At 50.1% G+C, this 14,715-nt stretch overlaps 1 protein-coding gene across 3 annotated transcripts in view; it reads right to left on the bottom strand.

Annotated features, from left to right (window-relative positions):
• Nucleotides 1-1,862: 1,862 nt before the first annotated feature.
• Nucleotides 1,863-14,715, bottom strand: part of SLC6A6 (solute carrier family 6 member 6) — an 82,479-nt gene continuing 69,626 nt past the window's right edge. For all 3 annotated transcript variants that reach the window (XM_039837359.1, XM_039837358.1, XM_039837360.1), the window contains 5 exons: nucleotides 14,082-14,219; nucleotides 12,112-12,214; nucleotides 11,444-11,544; nucleotides 8,869-9,039; nucleotides 1,863-5,930 (listed from right to left, as the gene is read on the bottom strand). In XM_039837359.1, coding sequence (XP_039693293.1) covers nucleotides 5,790-5,930; nucleotides 8,869-9,039; nucleotides 11,444-11,544; nucleotides 12,112-12,214; nucleotides 14,082-14,219 — 654 coding nt within the window. In that variant the 3' untranslated portion in view covers nucleotides 1,863-5,789. The remainder of the gene's footprint in view (nucleotides 5,931-8,868; nucleotides 9,040-11,443; nucleotides 11,545-12,111; nucleotides 12,215-14,081; nucleotides 14,220-14,715) is intronic.

The raw sequence follows: 14,715 nt of genomic DNA, 5'->3' as shown, positions 1-14,715 counted from the left end.
GAAAGGATTGGGGTTAAAGACCAGATTCAAGGTTGCAGAGCCCAATTGTGAAAGCTTGGGTAGGGACTGTGGCTTTTATTACATGTTCAGGGGGAAGCCACTGAGGCAGGTGAGTGGCAGACCTGCTGCTTGGGTGGAGAAGGAAGGCAGCCTGGGCAGTACCCTGAGTCTCTACAGGGTGTCCCAGGTATGAGTCCTGAGGGCAGGGCTGTGTCCAACTCAGAGAGTCACAGCTCTGTGTGGACAGAGGAAGAGCTTCCCATCAGCAATGCCAGATGGAGTGAGCTCCCCATCTCAGGAGGGATGTAAGTAGGGGCTGGACCACATCAGGTGAATTTATGTGGCTGGACTAGGAAAGTTGGGGGCTGTAGTGTTGCACAAGGCACTGCTAGTCTTCCTATAGAGGCAACAGTCCTTCATCCTGGCTGGGCACCAAGCACTGTTCTGAGAGCTTTGCAAGAATTTTGTGGATCTTCCCAACAGCCTTCGGAGGTGGCTCTATTACCATTCCAACATTACAAATGAAGAAACGAGGCACAGAGAGGTTAAGTAACTTGCCCAAGGTCCCATGGGTAATAAGGGATGGAACCAGGATTTGAACACAAGCCATATGGCCAAAACACTGAGAGAGAGAAGGAAGGTGGACAGGGCCATCAGAAAGGCAGGCAACCAGAAAAAGCAAGGGAGGGCGATTTTATTCTAACCTTGTCTATAAATAATGAATTACGGAGAAAAAATCCTTTGGTCTGAGAAGTTGGGACCCAGTAAGTTCCCCTGACCTTGTCCACTCACAAAAGCGATTGGGCCAAGGGGCTGGAAGGTTTCCCAAAATATCGACCTTCTTCTGGCCTCAGTTTCCTCATCTAACATGGGCTCATGATCCCCAAAGGGGCTGAGGATATTTGTGCCAACCGCTGACCTTTTGGGGTTGAATGTCCTCCCCTCTGAGCTTCCAGTGTGAGGTCCCTATTTGTAATCCTCCAGGACGCGCCACTTACTCCTCTCCCGGCAGCCTCCCAGCTCCTCTCTTGGGCTTTGCAATGAGAAGATCCCAAAGGATGGGATCAGGCATTAGTGACTGCCCTTGGTAGGGGCGCTGAGGGGGCGAGGAAGCACCAACCTCAGGTTAATGCCCCTCTCTTCACACCCCCCATCCTGGGCTTACAGCAGGATAACCTTGGACTGGGAAGGAAGGAAAGGAAGCCAGAGCAGATGAGGACCTGATGCATTATATGCATCACCTCACATCATCCCTGTGCCTTTGAAGGGGGCGGTGGTTTATTCCAGGTGGGGAAACTGAGGCTTGGGTGACTGTGTGAGATCGCACAGCTGCATGGGGTTGGTTGTGAGTAGGTGGGCTTCACTCAGTAGAACAGGTAGAATCAGCCAGAGAGACCCAGGAGTCTGTGGACCTGGGTGCGAATCAAGTCTTTCACGGACTTGCTGTGTGCCCTTGAGCAAACCACATCCCAAGTGGAAACCTCTGCCTCAGCATCTCCAGCCTTGGATAATAATACCCACCTTGGAGGAGCATCCTGGGGTGGGTCCGAAAGCCCTTTATAAACTATAAAGCATTCGACAAATATAAGGAAAAACGGCCTCATCAAAACCGAACTCACACATGTTGGATTTAAAAAGGAAATGTTTATTTTCATGTTATAAGGTGATTACAAACTCCTCTAAAAAAAAGCAAAGATGAATTTAAAATATTGATATACATATTTATCTAAAAAGCAAAAGAGGATAGTGAAATCCCTGCAAAATACAGGGATTCATATCATAAAACATTTATACACAAAAGCTTGTATATTGCAAGAATGAATTACACACCAAGGATCTTATTCAAATACAAATGTTCCTCCTCAGAAGAATCTCTTGTTGGTTGATTTTTTTTTTTTTTTTTACAAAAGTTTAAAATATCTTAAAAATATTTTGAAGTTTAAAAAAAAAGTCCTGATGAGCCAGACGTATTTCTGAAAGGAGGCGAGACCCACGTTCTCAGCTTTCTCTTGTGCTAAATACAGAGTCACAGTTGCTAGAGATTTAAAAATTAATTGGGAAAAAAACCGGAGCCAATATCTCAGTTTGAAGCCAAATATATCACAAGATGCCCCATTCCTCAGGGACCTGACTTATCAGAACATGTCTGTAGTGACACCCACAAAAGAACAATGAAACAGCTTCCTATTAAAACCAGATGTATTCTGAGGGCCGGGCATTGAGAGAGGGAGGGACTCGTATTCCTCTCCAATTTTGATATCTGGGTTTTTGTTTGCTTTGTGGCTTTGTGCTTGTTGCATTTTTGCAGTGGTATTTACAGCATCACATAGATAGCTGGGCCTAGAGTCGCCTGACCTTGGGTCTGAGGGTTACATGGGCCTGCTAAGCCATCTTGAGGGACTTCTCTTGGGTCCTTTCCTGGCCTGTGTCTGAGGTTTGGAGGGAAGGGAGGTGCTTTGCCTTAAGCACTGGCTGGGCCACTAGCCGCCTGTGCTAGGGTGAGGAGGGCTAGCTCTCCCTTTGTGCTTCACCACTTTCTCTGGGGATGTGCTGGGGATCTGGGGTGAGAACAAGGGACCAGAAGGACCAGAGGTTCAGAGAGGGAGCTGCTACTGCCTGGAAATCAGAATGCAAAGCCACTTCCTGTTGCCTGGGAATGTCCCACGTGGCTTCAGGCTGAATCCTGCCCTAAGGGGTTCTGAAGATTCTTGTTTACCAACACGTTTCTTTGGGCCTCAGTTTCCTCCTGTGTAATAGGGATCTCAATGCCTAGCTCATGGAGGGCTGCCAGGTGCAGAGCCGAACAGAATAAACAGGTGCTGCCTCTCCTACCAGAGGCCTGAGCTACAGCTTGGGATCCAGTTGGCCCCTGAGGATGGCCAGGGGGTGGCAGGTGCTGTGCACCTCATCCATGAATGCTGGGACGGAGCATTTTCTTTTTCCTAAAGGCTCGTCTTTGGTCTTCAGGGAGAACACTGGGGAGTTGCACTTGCCACTCACTGCACATACCTTGGAAGACCTGCGGCAGGAACTGACTGCACACAGTCTGGTTCCATTCCCAGGTCTCTGTGCCTAAGTCCCTCCCATGCTTCAGGGCTGTTTCCCCATTTTACGAGGGCCACCGACAGTGCAGGTCTACTGCAGGGACGAACGTGGCCCAGCCCAGCTCAGTGCAGTGTTTCCCTGGGTGGATATATCCTGGGGCCTTCGCCCATTTCTACGTCCTAAAAAAGTTCTTTGAACAGCTCCGTTGCATCCCTTCTAGGTCTGGCTGACTGAACGATGTGAGGGCATCAGAATTTCTGACCTATCCCAGGCAGAGAGACAGGTGGACCAGAGTCATGAGCTCCAATGACAAGTTTCCTTTATGTGAAGACATATAAAAGTCACGCACCATACACATTGTACTCATAGAGCCAAGTTCTGCGGATACACGAGAGCTAGGGCCAAAACTGGAGACAGGTGGCTGGGGAGACTGTTGAGGAATGGGCTTGGGGAAAGTGGCTGACCTTCCAGGCAGGACCTGGGGACTTGGTCTGCATGTGTCTTTGGTCTAGAATTTGGTCTGGGAATCTTATAACAGGCCTTCCTCGGGCCACTTCCAGAATATTGCCATTTCTTTGCCACCCTGTGGCCTTTCACTTGGGGTCCAAGCCCCGGAGGGAAGAGGCAGCCTGAAATGGCCACAGATGCCCAGATAGCCACAGCTTACCAAGCCACCCTCACTCCCACACGTCACCTGTCCGCAGTCACTGACAGTGGTTAGTTTACTAAAGTTCCATAAGACAGAGGAAAACAGGTCACATTGCTACTTAGTAAAATTACAGGGAAAAAAACATAATAAAATCAATTCAGACACAGCGGCAACCATAAATACATAGAAAAACAGGAACACATTAGAACTGTGAACAGTTTGGAATAGGTATTGTTTGGCAGAGTATATGCTTTGGAAACAGTGAAATGTGACTGCTTGCCAAAGACAAAGGGTTCAGAACTGCCTCTGCCCCTTGGGAGGGGGACACCAAAGGCTTCTCCCCCTCCCAAATTTGGGGAGGGGGCGGTTTCCAGGTTTCAGAGAGCTCCTGCTCTGAAAACCGGAGCTGGACTTCACTCTCCACATCACCCGAGGAAGTCACTGCTGTTTGTGACAAAATGTTTAAGTTTAGTTTAGACTCTTTACTTGGAAGTGACTGTTTCAATGGCACAGTTTAGGTCCAAATGGCGGCTGGGGTGGAGGTGTGTCCATACTTGGGATTTTAAAGGTGGAGTACCTTCTCTCCTGGTTCAGAGAGAATGCAGCTGCTCTACAGAAGGCTCTTGATTGAGCCAATTCTGGGGTTCCAGCCCCCTGAACAACCCCAACTTTCTAGAAAACATCCCTTCACTGCCTCTCCTCAGTCCCCACACAGTGCATATCTATCTGGCACCAGCTACTGAAATGAAGAGTTTTATTATCTCCCAGGGACTACCAAGGGTTGCACCTTGTGACTGAACTGGGAGGAGAGTTTGGGGAGCACTTCGCCCGATTCGAAGATGCTCTTGGCACTCCCTGCGAGAAGCCAGGGTGGCCCTGGGCTGGGATCTTCAATAAGAGCTTGTCAGGAGTTTCCCAGCCTCTGGGAGATGAGGGTGGAGAGATGAGTACAAATAAAAAAAAAAAAAAAAAGCACCCCTCCCTGACACCGGGCCCCTTGAACCTTGGGGCCCACATCCTTTGGTCCACTCGCTCACCCCTCGTCCCTCACCAAATACATGACACTTCCCTCCTATAGGCAGCTTCAAGACGTGTCAGCTGGAGAATGACCAAAACCTTATAGGACCCCACTGAAATGCAACAAACCCATCTGTGTGAGGTTCAGAGCCCCTGAGACCACCAGCTCCTGCTGGGCCAGCCTCAGGTCTCTACCTGGGACATCCCAGTCAGTCTCATGAGGGCTCCTGAACATCCAAGCTCCATCCTCACCAGCCCTCTTGGATAAATGGTTCTGACAGTCCATCTGACTATCTGCCTTCGATCTCAAAATAAAAAGTGGGATTTTGTTCCTGGTGTAATGGTTTCTATTGCTCTTAGAAATCAGACTTTTGCTGGAGGGATCTCACCTGTCAGCTTTTAGTCAGTGCCTTTATTTGAAGGGTTGGTTCATTATTTTGGCATCTCTCTTCTTGGCTACAAGTATAATGAGGCATCTCCTCACAGCCCTCCTTTCTCCAGCCCCCTTGAGTCTGGTCAGCGGGTAGGGCCCTCTCCCTGCAGTTTGCTTCTACTTGAACCAGGTGGGAAGTACTACACCTGTAAAATGGGTCTGCTGTCCCAGGAAAATTCCACCCTGTGTTTTTTGGGGCAGAACTTTCTGCCAGCTACACAAGCACCGAAGAATTGCTTTTGAAAATGAGATCTATTGCTGGCAAGAAGATCAATTCAAGTGGTAAAAGTGTATGACAATCTCTAAATGTAAATATAGTTATATGTAAAAAAAAAATACAAAGAAAAATTTACCAAGTTCCCATAAAATACATCTAATTCAGTATGAAAGCTCTGCCTCAACCCGGACTTCTGCCCATGGGTTTTCTTTTTGTATAAAATATCCCCCAAATCAAAACAAAATACACATACGCACGACACCACACACACATGCACACCCACACACACACGCACACACAGTAATATTTTCTGTGACAATTAAAAAAAAAAAAAATCCTAGTGCAAATATAAAGCTCTGTAAACCTGGTCCTATGAGAATCTAACGTTAGTAAACAGCAGGAAAGCAGCCCCGTCGAGCCGAGAGAGCTCACATCATGGTCTCCACGATGATGTGGGTCGGTTTCGTGAGAGTGCCATTCATGGCCAGGTGGGCGGCGTAGGGTGTGGCCCCCTCTCGCTCCACAGCCCAGCGGTTGGGTTCCCTCGGAGTCAGCAGGTACTTGAGTCTCTAGAGGAGGAAGGGGACAGGAGTGGGCGAAAAGTCAGGCAGCCTGGTTCCCTTTTCGCCAAAGGCACCTACCCCTCTGAGTCCTGCCAGTGTGCTGTTTGGCCCTGGGCAAACTACGCCCCCTCTCTGGACCTCCCATTTCATCCCCTGGCCAATAAAGTGAGTTGAATAAACTAAGGTGCTCCTACGGTCTCTTCAGGACCCAACTCAGGGCAGAGTCCCTGTCAGTAGCTTTCTTGCCAACCCTGCTGACATACCTTAGGGATAGGACTCGAATTTCCAAGCTCTGTCTCTTTCTCCCACGCAGCTGACATATGCCTCCTTATGATTCCCGTACCTGATTTCTCTGACTTGCAAAGCAACTGAGTTTCTGCAATCTGTATGCCCAAAGTCAGATAGCTGTCTTGAGCCCCCCATGGCTCCCACCTCCTTTGAAGAGAAACTCCAAACTCCTCAGCCTCCCACAAGCTGCATTCCCTGCCTTCCCACTTCTGCAAGGCATCATCTAGTTCTCCCCAGAGGGTTCGCCTGGAGGACTTGGAGACACTGCTGTGTCTGAGCTGCACCTTCCAACAGAGGGGCAAGAGGCCAGATTGCATGAGATTTCTCACATCACTTCTGGGGAGGGTGAGTTCTGTCCTCTCATACCTGCCCCTTCAAGGACTCAGTGAGGGAAAGAGCCCTCCCCACTCAGAAACTTAAATAGAAAGCAGTTGTGAGTAAGAAGTTCTCTCTCCGGGCATTTGCATTCAGTCTAGGCATATTTAGGTAAACAATTCTTTTAAGCCGCTTATTAAAAGCTACAATATTTATTTGAAAATCTAGATTTCCATCTCCTCTTTAAAAATTTCAAGATCTGGCAACTCCAGGCCTATGTTCCCTCTGGGTAACAGCTGGCCAGAGCTGAGTGCATTGCTGCCTGCTGGAGACTGCCTTCGCCTCCTCCAGCTCACTCCTGGCCCTGCCCAAGTGGCTTCCCTCCTCTGCCTGGTCACCGGAAGAACAGACTGGAGGCCCCAAGGTAAAAGGTGAGGGGTGGGATGCCATCAGGAAAGTGGCCCCTCTGTACATCTATAAAATGGGGTCTGCACACGGAAGGTGGGACAAGAGGCAAATGCCACGGGGGCAGCCATCCGGGCTCCGTTTCTGTGGGAGACGAGATGCAACTGGACTCTTCCCAGGACAGAGACCTGGTTTGCAAAACCTGGCTGGGAGAGATGTTCATGGCTGGGAGGACACTGTGGCAACCTGTGCAGGTGGGAGCCCCAGGGAGCACGCAGCACAGATAGATGGCTGGTGGCTCAACTGTCTTCGGGGTGGGAGCGGGGAGTGGGGGGGAAGGGGGAAGGGTTTTTGGTGAAGAAGGGGTGAAAGTTCGGGGTGGAGCAGATTCCTCACTCAGCCCCCTCCTTCTTCCTCCACACCAACTCCACTCTGACTAAAACTCTAAACTGGGACTAGAACTATATTTAAAAATTAGTCTTTAAAGGGACACAAGTTAGTGACCTGTTGGGTGTCCTCCGGTCATCCCTCCCCCACGGTTGAATTGTGTTTCCCCCCAAACCCCATCCCACCATGGGTGAACTATGTAATTGTCGTAGGCACTGACCAGTCAGAACAGACATCCAAGCCCCTCTGCTATGCCTCTAACTAACCCTTCAGTTTCTGGATGGTAGGGACATTCTAGAAGTTCCCAGGGAGGGGCTGAGTTGGCATGGGGTACATAAGCGGGTGCCTGGAGGGCTCAGGGTAGTAGCTCTTGCCCATCTGTACCCAGGCCCAGTATTTCACTATTTTAACAAGTGACAGGGCCATTCGGTGTTCTGGCTGAGCACGGGGATCCTTCCCTCTGTGTCCTCTGAGAAGACGATGGGCCCCATGCTTCAGGGACACTCCAAGGCCATGCTGGCTCAGGCACGCTCTGCTTCATGTTTTCTTCCCTGGCACACCCCTGCCTCCTTCCTCTGTTGAGGGAAGGCTGGTCCCTTCTTTCCCGGCCTTTCCACTCCCCCCACCAGCAATACCTCCAGGCCATTCTCCACAAGGAAACCGGCCCAGCCCAAGGGGGAGCCAGAGCCCCAGGACATCCTGGCTCCAGATTTTTAAGAGAATAACAATAAAAACAGCCCAGAACAAAACAGTGCAGTCTTGGAGTGGGCCCAAGCCCAAAGGTTAAAGGGAGATTCTAAGAAAAGGATTTCTTGGAAAGAGCTCCGGCTTTTGCCAGGCCTGGAATCTACAGTATTGTCAGGAATTTCTGAGAGGAGGTGGGCAGCGGGGAGGGGAGCTCAGGGGAAGAGATTGGCCGGCACAAAGGCCTGAAAGCTGGAGGTTCTACCTTGGGCAGAGGTGGCTTCTGAGGGCTGGGCAGCCCATGGGGCCACATCTGGAACCGGGGACAAAAGCGTGGGCACTGGGCTTATCTGCAGCTTGGCTCCAGGATAAGGGAAGGCCCCTGGGTGGAGCCGAGGCTTCCTCCCTGGCTCCTCGCCTCCTGTCTCACGACTTCAGAAACGCGGCCCCTTGTGCTCCCAAGATAAAGCTCTAGCTCTTAGCTTGGCATCCAAAGCTGCTGTCACCTCTCCGGCCTCATCTCCCAACCCCTAGAATGTGTCACTGCCGCCCCAGTGCGGTCATATACCTCCTCGTACCATGCCCTCCACTCTTCCAACTTGAATTCTCTGCTTGGCAGATTCCCCCTTCCTGCCACAGCCCTGCTCTGAATGTCACCAGAGCCTTCTCCCGTGTGAACAGTACTCTGTTCCAGTTTTCCCATGATACGCCCTCCTGCCCACAATCTCAACCACGCGGTGGGGGCAGGTAGGGGCCTAGGACTCAAGTGACGTGGGTGTGAGGTCACACAGAAAACTGACAGCGGGCTGGCCTTCGGCCTCTTGCCCCACGCCCCTCAATCCAGCCTGCGGCCCTGAGTACTCACCACAAGGAACGGCCCTTCCGTCTGGCAGAGGCGGATGACCATGACCAAGGGGACACACACCATGGAGGACAGGGCCAGGCTCCAGCCGAGCCCGATAGCCCAGGTGGGGTACACGTACACTTTGTTGTAGGTCAGGGGTACGTACTTGACGAGGGAGAAGATGAAACATCCCTGTGGAGAGATGGGGCAGTCAGGACGGTCTTGGGCATTGGGGTGTGGGGTGCTTCTGGGACCAGGGCGGGCCCCACCCAAAGGGCCTCATATCCTTCCCTCTGCAGCATAAGAACCTTCCACGGTGCAAATCTGACCAAGGCACTTTTCTGCTCAAAACCCTCTGTGGCTCCCCAGCGCCTACAGAATGCAGTGCAAGCTCCTCAGACTGGCTAGAGTGTCACCAAGAATCGTGACCCTTCTCCTCTCACCTACCCCCACCTCTTCCTCTATATCTACACTCCAGCTACCCTGAATGCCTCCCAGCTCCTCGGCCACTGGCTCCCAGGCCTTAGTCCAGGCTGTTCTCTCCGACTGGACCTCTTTGTCCCTCACCTTCTCCTCCTCCTAATTGAACTCTAGAGTCCTGCCTTGCTTGCCCAGGCCCTGTCCAGACTCAGTTAAGCCCCCCATACGTTTCCTTCCCAGAAAGCGCACGGTTGGTTATACTGCTTCTTCAGCAGGCAGCACCCCCATCCAACCTGAGTCAGTGAGGGTGAGAGGTGTCTGTCCCCCTGCCTTCCCTAACGCTTGGTGGAGTTCTAGGTGCACAATAAATGCTACCTGCATGGATGAAAGCCATTCCTCCCCTCCCTACCTGTCTTCATCATCTCTGAGCCCCAGGCTTAGTCCCCCAAAGAAGGTATGGACCCGGCCCTCATCCTGTTGGCTGCCCACAGCCCAGCCTTGAACCCACGCAAATGGCCAGTGGCCACTAGTGTCCATGAACAGTGCAGTGGGGTGAGGAGGCACCCCAGAGCCTTTGCAAAGTCCCCAGTTCCACATAAGGCTGGCCGAGAGGGCCCAGGGTTCCTGCTCAGGTCAGAATGATAGCATCTCAGAATATAACCCAGGCAGTCTTAGATGATCCACGACGTTAAAATGACTTAAATCGTCGTGATCTAAAAACTGGGGTTTGATGGGACAACAGATCTAGCAAGGAAAAGGAGAGAGCGTTAGGCCGCGGATGCCTTGCACTGGGCACCTGCTGTATGCCTGCCCCTGCCTGCTGCTGTTTCTGTCCATATTTGTGCCAGGAGGTGGCTGCTCTGAGCTCTCCCAGCACGAGAAAGCTTCATACCTGCCTGAGACCTGCACCTGCCTGTCACATTCCTCTTCCTAATAGGGTGACTTCAACTTACCACCTTGGAATGCAACCTATTTCTAATCTATGCAACTCCTTGGTGGGGGCGGGGCGGGGGGAGAAACTGACAACCAGAGTGGTGAGAGGGGTTGCCCACAAACACACAAGTGAGAAAGAGAACATGGGCTTTAAACCCAACAAAACTCATCTCCAAAAATAAACTCACCAAGTGTTGTAGTTCCTGGCTACTATAGTTTACTTATTTTTATGGGGAAAATATGCACCTCAGATGGAAAGGCCACAACCATATTAAACGATAAAAGGAACAATGTCAGGCTGTCGGCTGCCACTCACATCTCACATCAGTCTCCTCATTTTACAGGGGCCCCAGAGGGAAAGGACTCATCTAAGGTCACACAGCGAGTTAATGGCAATGCTGACTTATTCTGGTCTAGGAGCAGAGGTCACTGAGGGGAGGGCCCATTTATTCCTCAGCCCATGGTCTCTAAATGCAAGGAACATTTCTGCCATTTGCGCTCCCTAAGGTGTGAGCCAAGAACGGCAGAGCAGATGTGTTGCCCTGCAATTAGCTCCAAAGTTCAAACACTGAAGTAAAAACATTATTTTTACTTCCACTAAGGAAAGCAACTTTTGCTATAGTGAATTTTCCTTTGGCTGGAGCCTCTTAACAGAACCTTAAAGCAGAGAGGGTGCCTGGCCACATTCCAAGATGGTGGGTGAGAGAACCCTGGTGGGAAGAGGAATATGGCACCTCACCACCCTTGGGTCCTGGGCGAGTATGCAGCTTCCTTGTTCTTGGGAGAGCCCAGAGCATCTCTCCACTGGGACGTCCCCTCGCTAGCCACAACCCCCACCCTTTCATGGAAATTTTCAATGTCTGTGATCTCTCCTTTGGATGTTCCAATGGCCCCTCACCTTAATCAGTGACTAAAACTGGGCTCAGGAACTCTGGAAGGATTTGGGGAAAGGTTATATGCTCTATTGTGGATCCCCTGAATTTCTCAACATGCCCCAATACATTTCCCTCTTGGAGAATGCTTTGCCTTTGTGCAGGCTGGTTCCTCTGCCAGAAACGCCCTTCCTGTTTTTTCTTCTTGACAAGCTCCTACTCATCCTTCAAAACTCATCTCAAGGTAACCTTCTGGGCGGCCTGCTCTACCTCCTTTCCAGCAGTTGTCGCTAGACTTGTCACATGCATTTGCCAGCACTTGGCAGAATGAGAAAAGGCGACTACCCACAGCCAGGCAGGAGAAAACTCACAACACAGAGAACTGGAGTGACCACAGCCCAGCTGTACTTCATCCAGGGCCCAGGCCGATAACCGATCATGTCCTCAATACCATCATAAAAGTTATCGCTGCCTGCAAGAGACAGAGGTAGACAGATGGTGACACAGTGTCCAATGCCAGTATCCACCCAGGGAATGGCAGAATAAGGGCTCAAGGGCCATGAGAGGTCTCTGGGACCTGATGCATGTCCTTGAAATCTTACACCACGTAGACCCAAATGTGGCAGATGTTTATCTGAAATTATCTAAAATTCAAAAGTAACTGGGCATCCTGTATTTTTTTGGCCGCCTGAGGCATACCCAACCCATATCCTAGTGTTACCAATCCAAGGTCTCAAGAAGGTCCACATGGACTATTCCTGGACCCTAGAGTAGTTAATCATAGATAGGCCCTGCACGGCCAAGTTATTTGTTTGTCAAAACGGTCACACCTTGTACCTTCAGCACAGGGAGAATTTGTAGTGTTGCTACAACAATATCATTTGCATAGGGAAGGGGCAGCCTTCGGACACAAAGTCCAAGTAGGGAGGCCTTTGTGTTAGACTCAGAATAAATTCCCTCTAGAATTCTGTTTCTGAAGCTTTTAAATGGAGAGACCCAAGGAGAGACTTGAGAAAGGATATGCAAAACCAGTACTCACCATATATCCAGGCAATAACAAAACATTCAAAGAATGCAACCCACAAAAGGCATACACCGCTAGCTGCATAGTAGTCAAAGAGTTGAAACACATACATGCCACCCTGCGAAGAAAAAAACAGAAGACGGATTTGTTCCTTGGTATCTAATTCCCTTAATATAGAAGCAGCTCTGGCATATCAATAAGAAAATATAAAACTCAAGAGAAAAATGGGAAAAGGCTATGATAACCAGATACCTGTGTAAGAAGGTGCTCCACATCAAGTTCGACAATCACACACACACACACACACACACACACACACACAGGAAAACAAACCAACATGTCTTTCTTTGCAAAAAAGGATGAGTTCCTCATTGAAGCCCGCTTCCAAAGGAAGTACTTAAAACCAACTATGGAAAATATAGACACAGCACTCCCCAACCTTTTTGGCACCAAGGACCAGGGCTCCTGTGAGAATCTAATGCCTGATGATCTAAGGTGGAGCTGAGGCGGTGATGCTAGCGCTGGGGAGCAGCAGCAAATGCAGATCAAGCTTCACTGGCTCACCTACCGCTCACCTCCTGCTGTGCAGCCCAGCTCCTAACAGGCCACAGACCTGTACTGGTCTGTGGCCCAGGGGTTGGGGACTCCTGTCATGGAAGACTTCAGCAATATCTAGCTGCTCAATATGTGGACCTGTGATCTGCCTTTTGGTGGGGAGATTTCTTTCTTACAGACACTTCCAGGGGGGGAAAAAAAAATTATTTTTACTTCCAGTAAGGAAAGTGGTGATGGGAAACACCAAACTGAGTTTGGAAGCTCATGCAACCCCTTGCTGGAGAACAGGCGAGGTGGATGGGGAGATGCACAGGAGTGTGCCCTGGGCCTACGCTAGGCTCACATGCTTACGTTACTTAGTACAAGACTCCTTCCCTTCAGGCAGCATGTGTATGCCGTCTATAAGAGACTCCCTTTGGATTAAAAGACACACACAGACTAAAAGGAAGGAGATGGAAAGAGATATTGCCTTGATGGACCTGGAGGGCACTGCTCTGAATGAAATGGGTCGGATAGAGATAGACAGATGTCACGTGATTTCACACACACGTGGAATCTAAAGAACAGAATGACAACAACGACAACAGAATGGAAACAAACTCATAGATACAGAGACTATTGTGAGGGCTACTAGATGGGATGGAGAAAAGGGCAAAGGGATTAAATACAAATAGATAGTTACAAAATAGACATGGAGAGATAAAGTGCAGCATAAGGAAAAGAGTGAACGATGTTGTAATAAATATTTAAGGGGGAAGAAGGGTACTAGATTTAGTGGGGTGATCGCTTTGTGAGTTATATAGATCTCTAATCACTATGCTATACAACTGAAACTCATATATTATCGTATGCCAACTATAATTGAAAAAACTCATTGAATTGTACAATGTAAATATGAGCAACTGATTGTCTATTGTATTGCAAGAAAGCCGGAAAAAAAATCCAATCTAAATTTTAAAAAACCAAAAATTCCTTTTCTTTTCTGGACCACCTCTGGCTGCTACACCCTCTGAATAGCACACACTCCCTGTGTCAGCCGGACACTGCGAGGCACTGCCTGCAGTATTTACCCTCGAGAACCACCTCCCCTCCAGGCCCGTGACGGGCCACTGAACACAGTCATGGGTGAACAGAGCTGTTGTTAAAATGGAATGTAACTGAAGTACCCCTCCCCTAGGCCTCCCAGGATGAGGGAGACAGAGAACAGCAGTGTTGCCATGGTAACAGGAAAAGGAGAGGGAGAATTTGCGTCAACTGCTGGGTCCTTCCCCACTGTGCAGGACTCGGAGGCTACCCACCCTAGTCCTCTCATCCAGCTGTTGGGGGAACCACAGAGAGGATGTGGGCTTGAATGGCTCTGAGACGTGCTTTTGAGGCACCATAGGCCCTGTAAGGGGAAGCCCCTTGTGCCAGAAGAGAGAGCCACCTACCTCCGTCACCATCGTCAGCCCCAGCAGGTAACTGATGCTACACATCAAGGCGATGAAGATTTCCCGACGGAAACCCTTCCTTAGGAAGGATGGGTAAAGATCAACCAAGGACGTGATCTGTCCTTCGACTTCAACAAACTGGGTAGGGGAAAAAGAGAACAGTTGAGTGGTAGATGCCCAGCACCTCCCCCTCGGCCTAGAGAGAAGAGCTGGGCACATGGAGTTGGCCTGTGGGGTCAAGTTCAAATGTGTGAACCTGTCTGCTTGCGGGCTGGCCGCCATGGCCCATATACAGGTCTTCTCATATTCCACACCTTGCATCTCTGCTGAGGCTCTTCCCACCACCGAAATGCCTTTTAAGACTCAGCTAAAAATGACCTCTTCTCCGAAGCCAATGCTGACCCTCTGCCCTGGCACGTGTACAGGCACATGTGTGTCGATACGACAACCTCCCCCGACTTTGGTCTTGGCCCTCTCTGAAGCCAGAAGGAGTGCCCCCGCATTTCTAGGCCTTGAGTGCCCAGCAGGGCTAGGCACATGTGGTTGCTCAACAGACACATGAAGAATGAGTGGGTAACCCCGGGCAAGTCTGGGCCTCAATTTCCCCACCAGATTCACGTGGTGATTTTTCACC

Source organism: Pteropus medius, unplaced genomic scaffold (genome assembly GCF_902729225.1).
Source record: "Pteropus medius unplaced genomic scaffold, Ma_sr-lr_union100, whole genome shotgun sequence".
Lineage (NCBI taxonomy): Eukaryota > Metazoa > Chordata > Mammalia > Chiroptera > Pteropodidae > Pteropus > Pteropus medius.
Note: the sequence above shows the minus strand (reverse complement) of the source record. Positions and strands in the feature narration are given on the sequence as shown.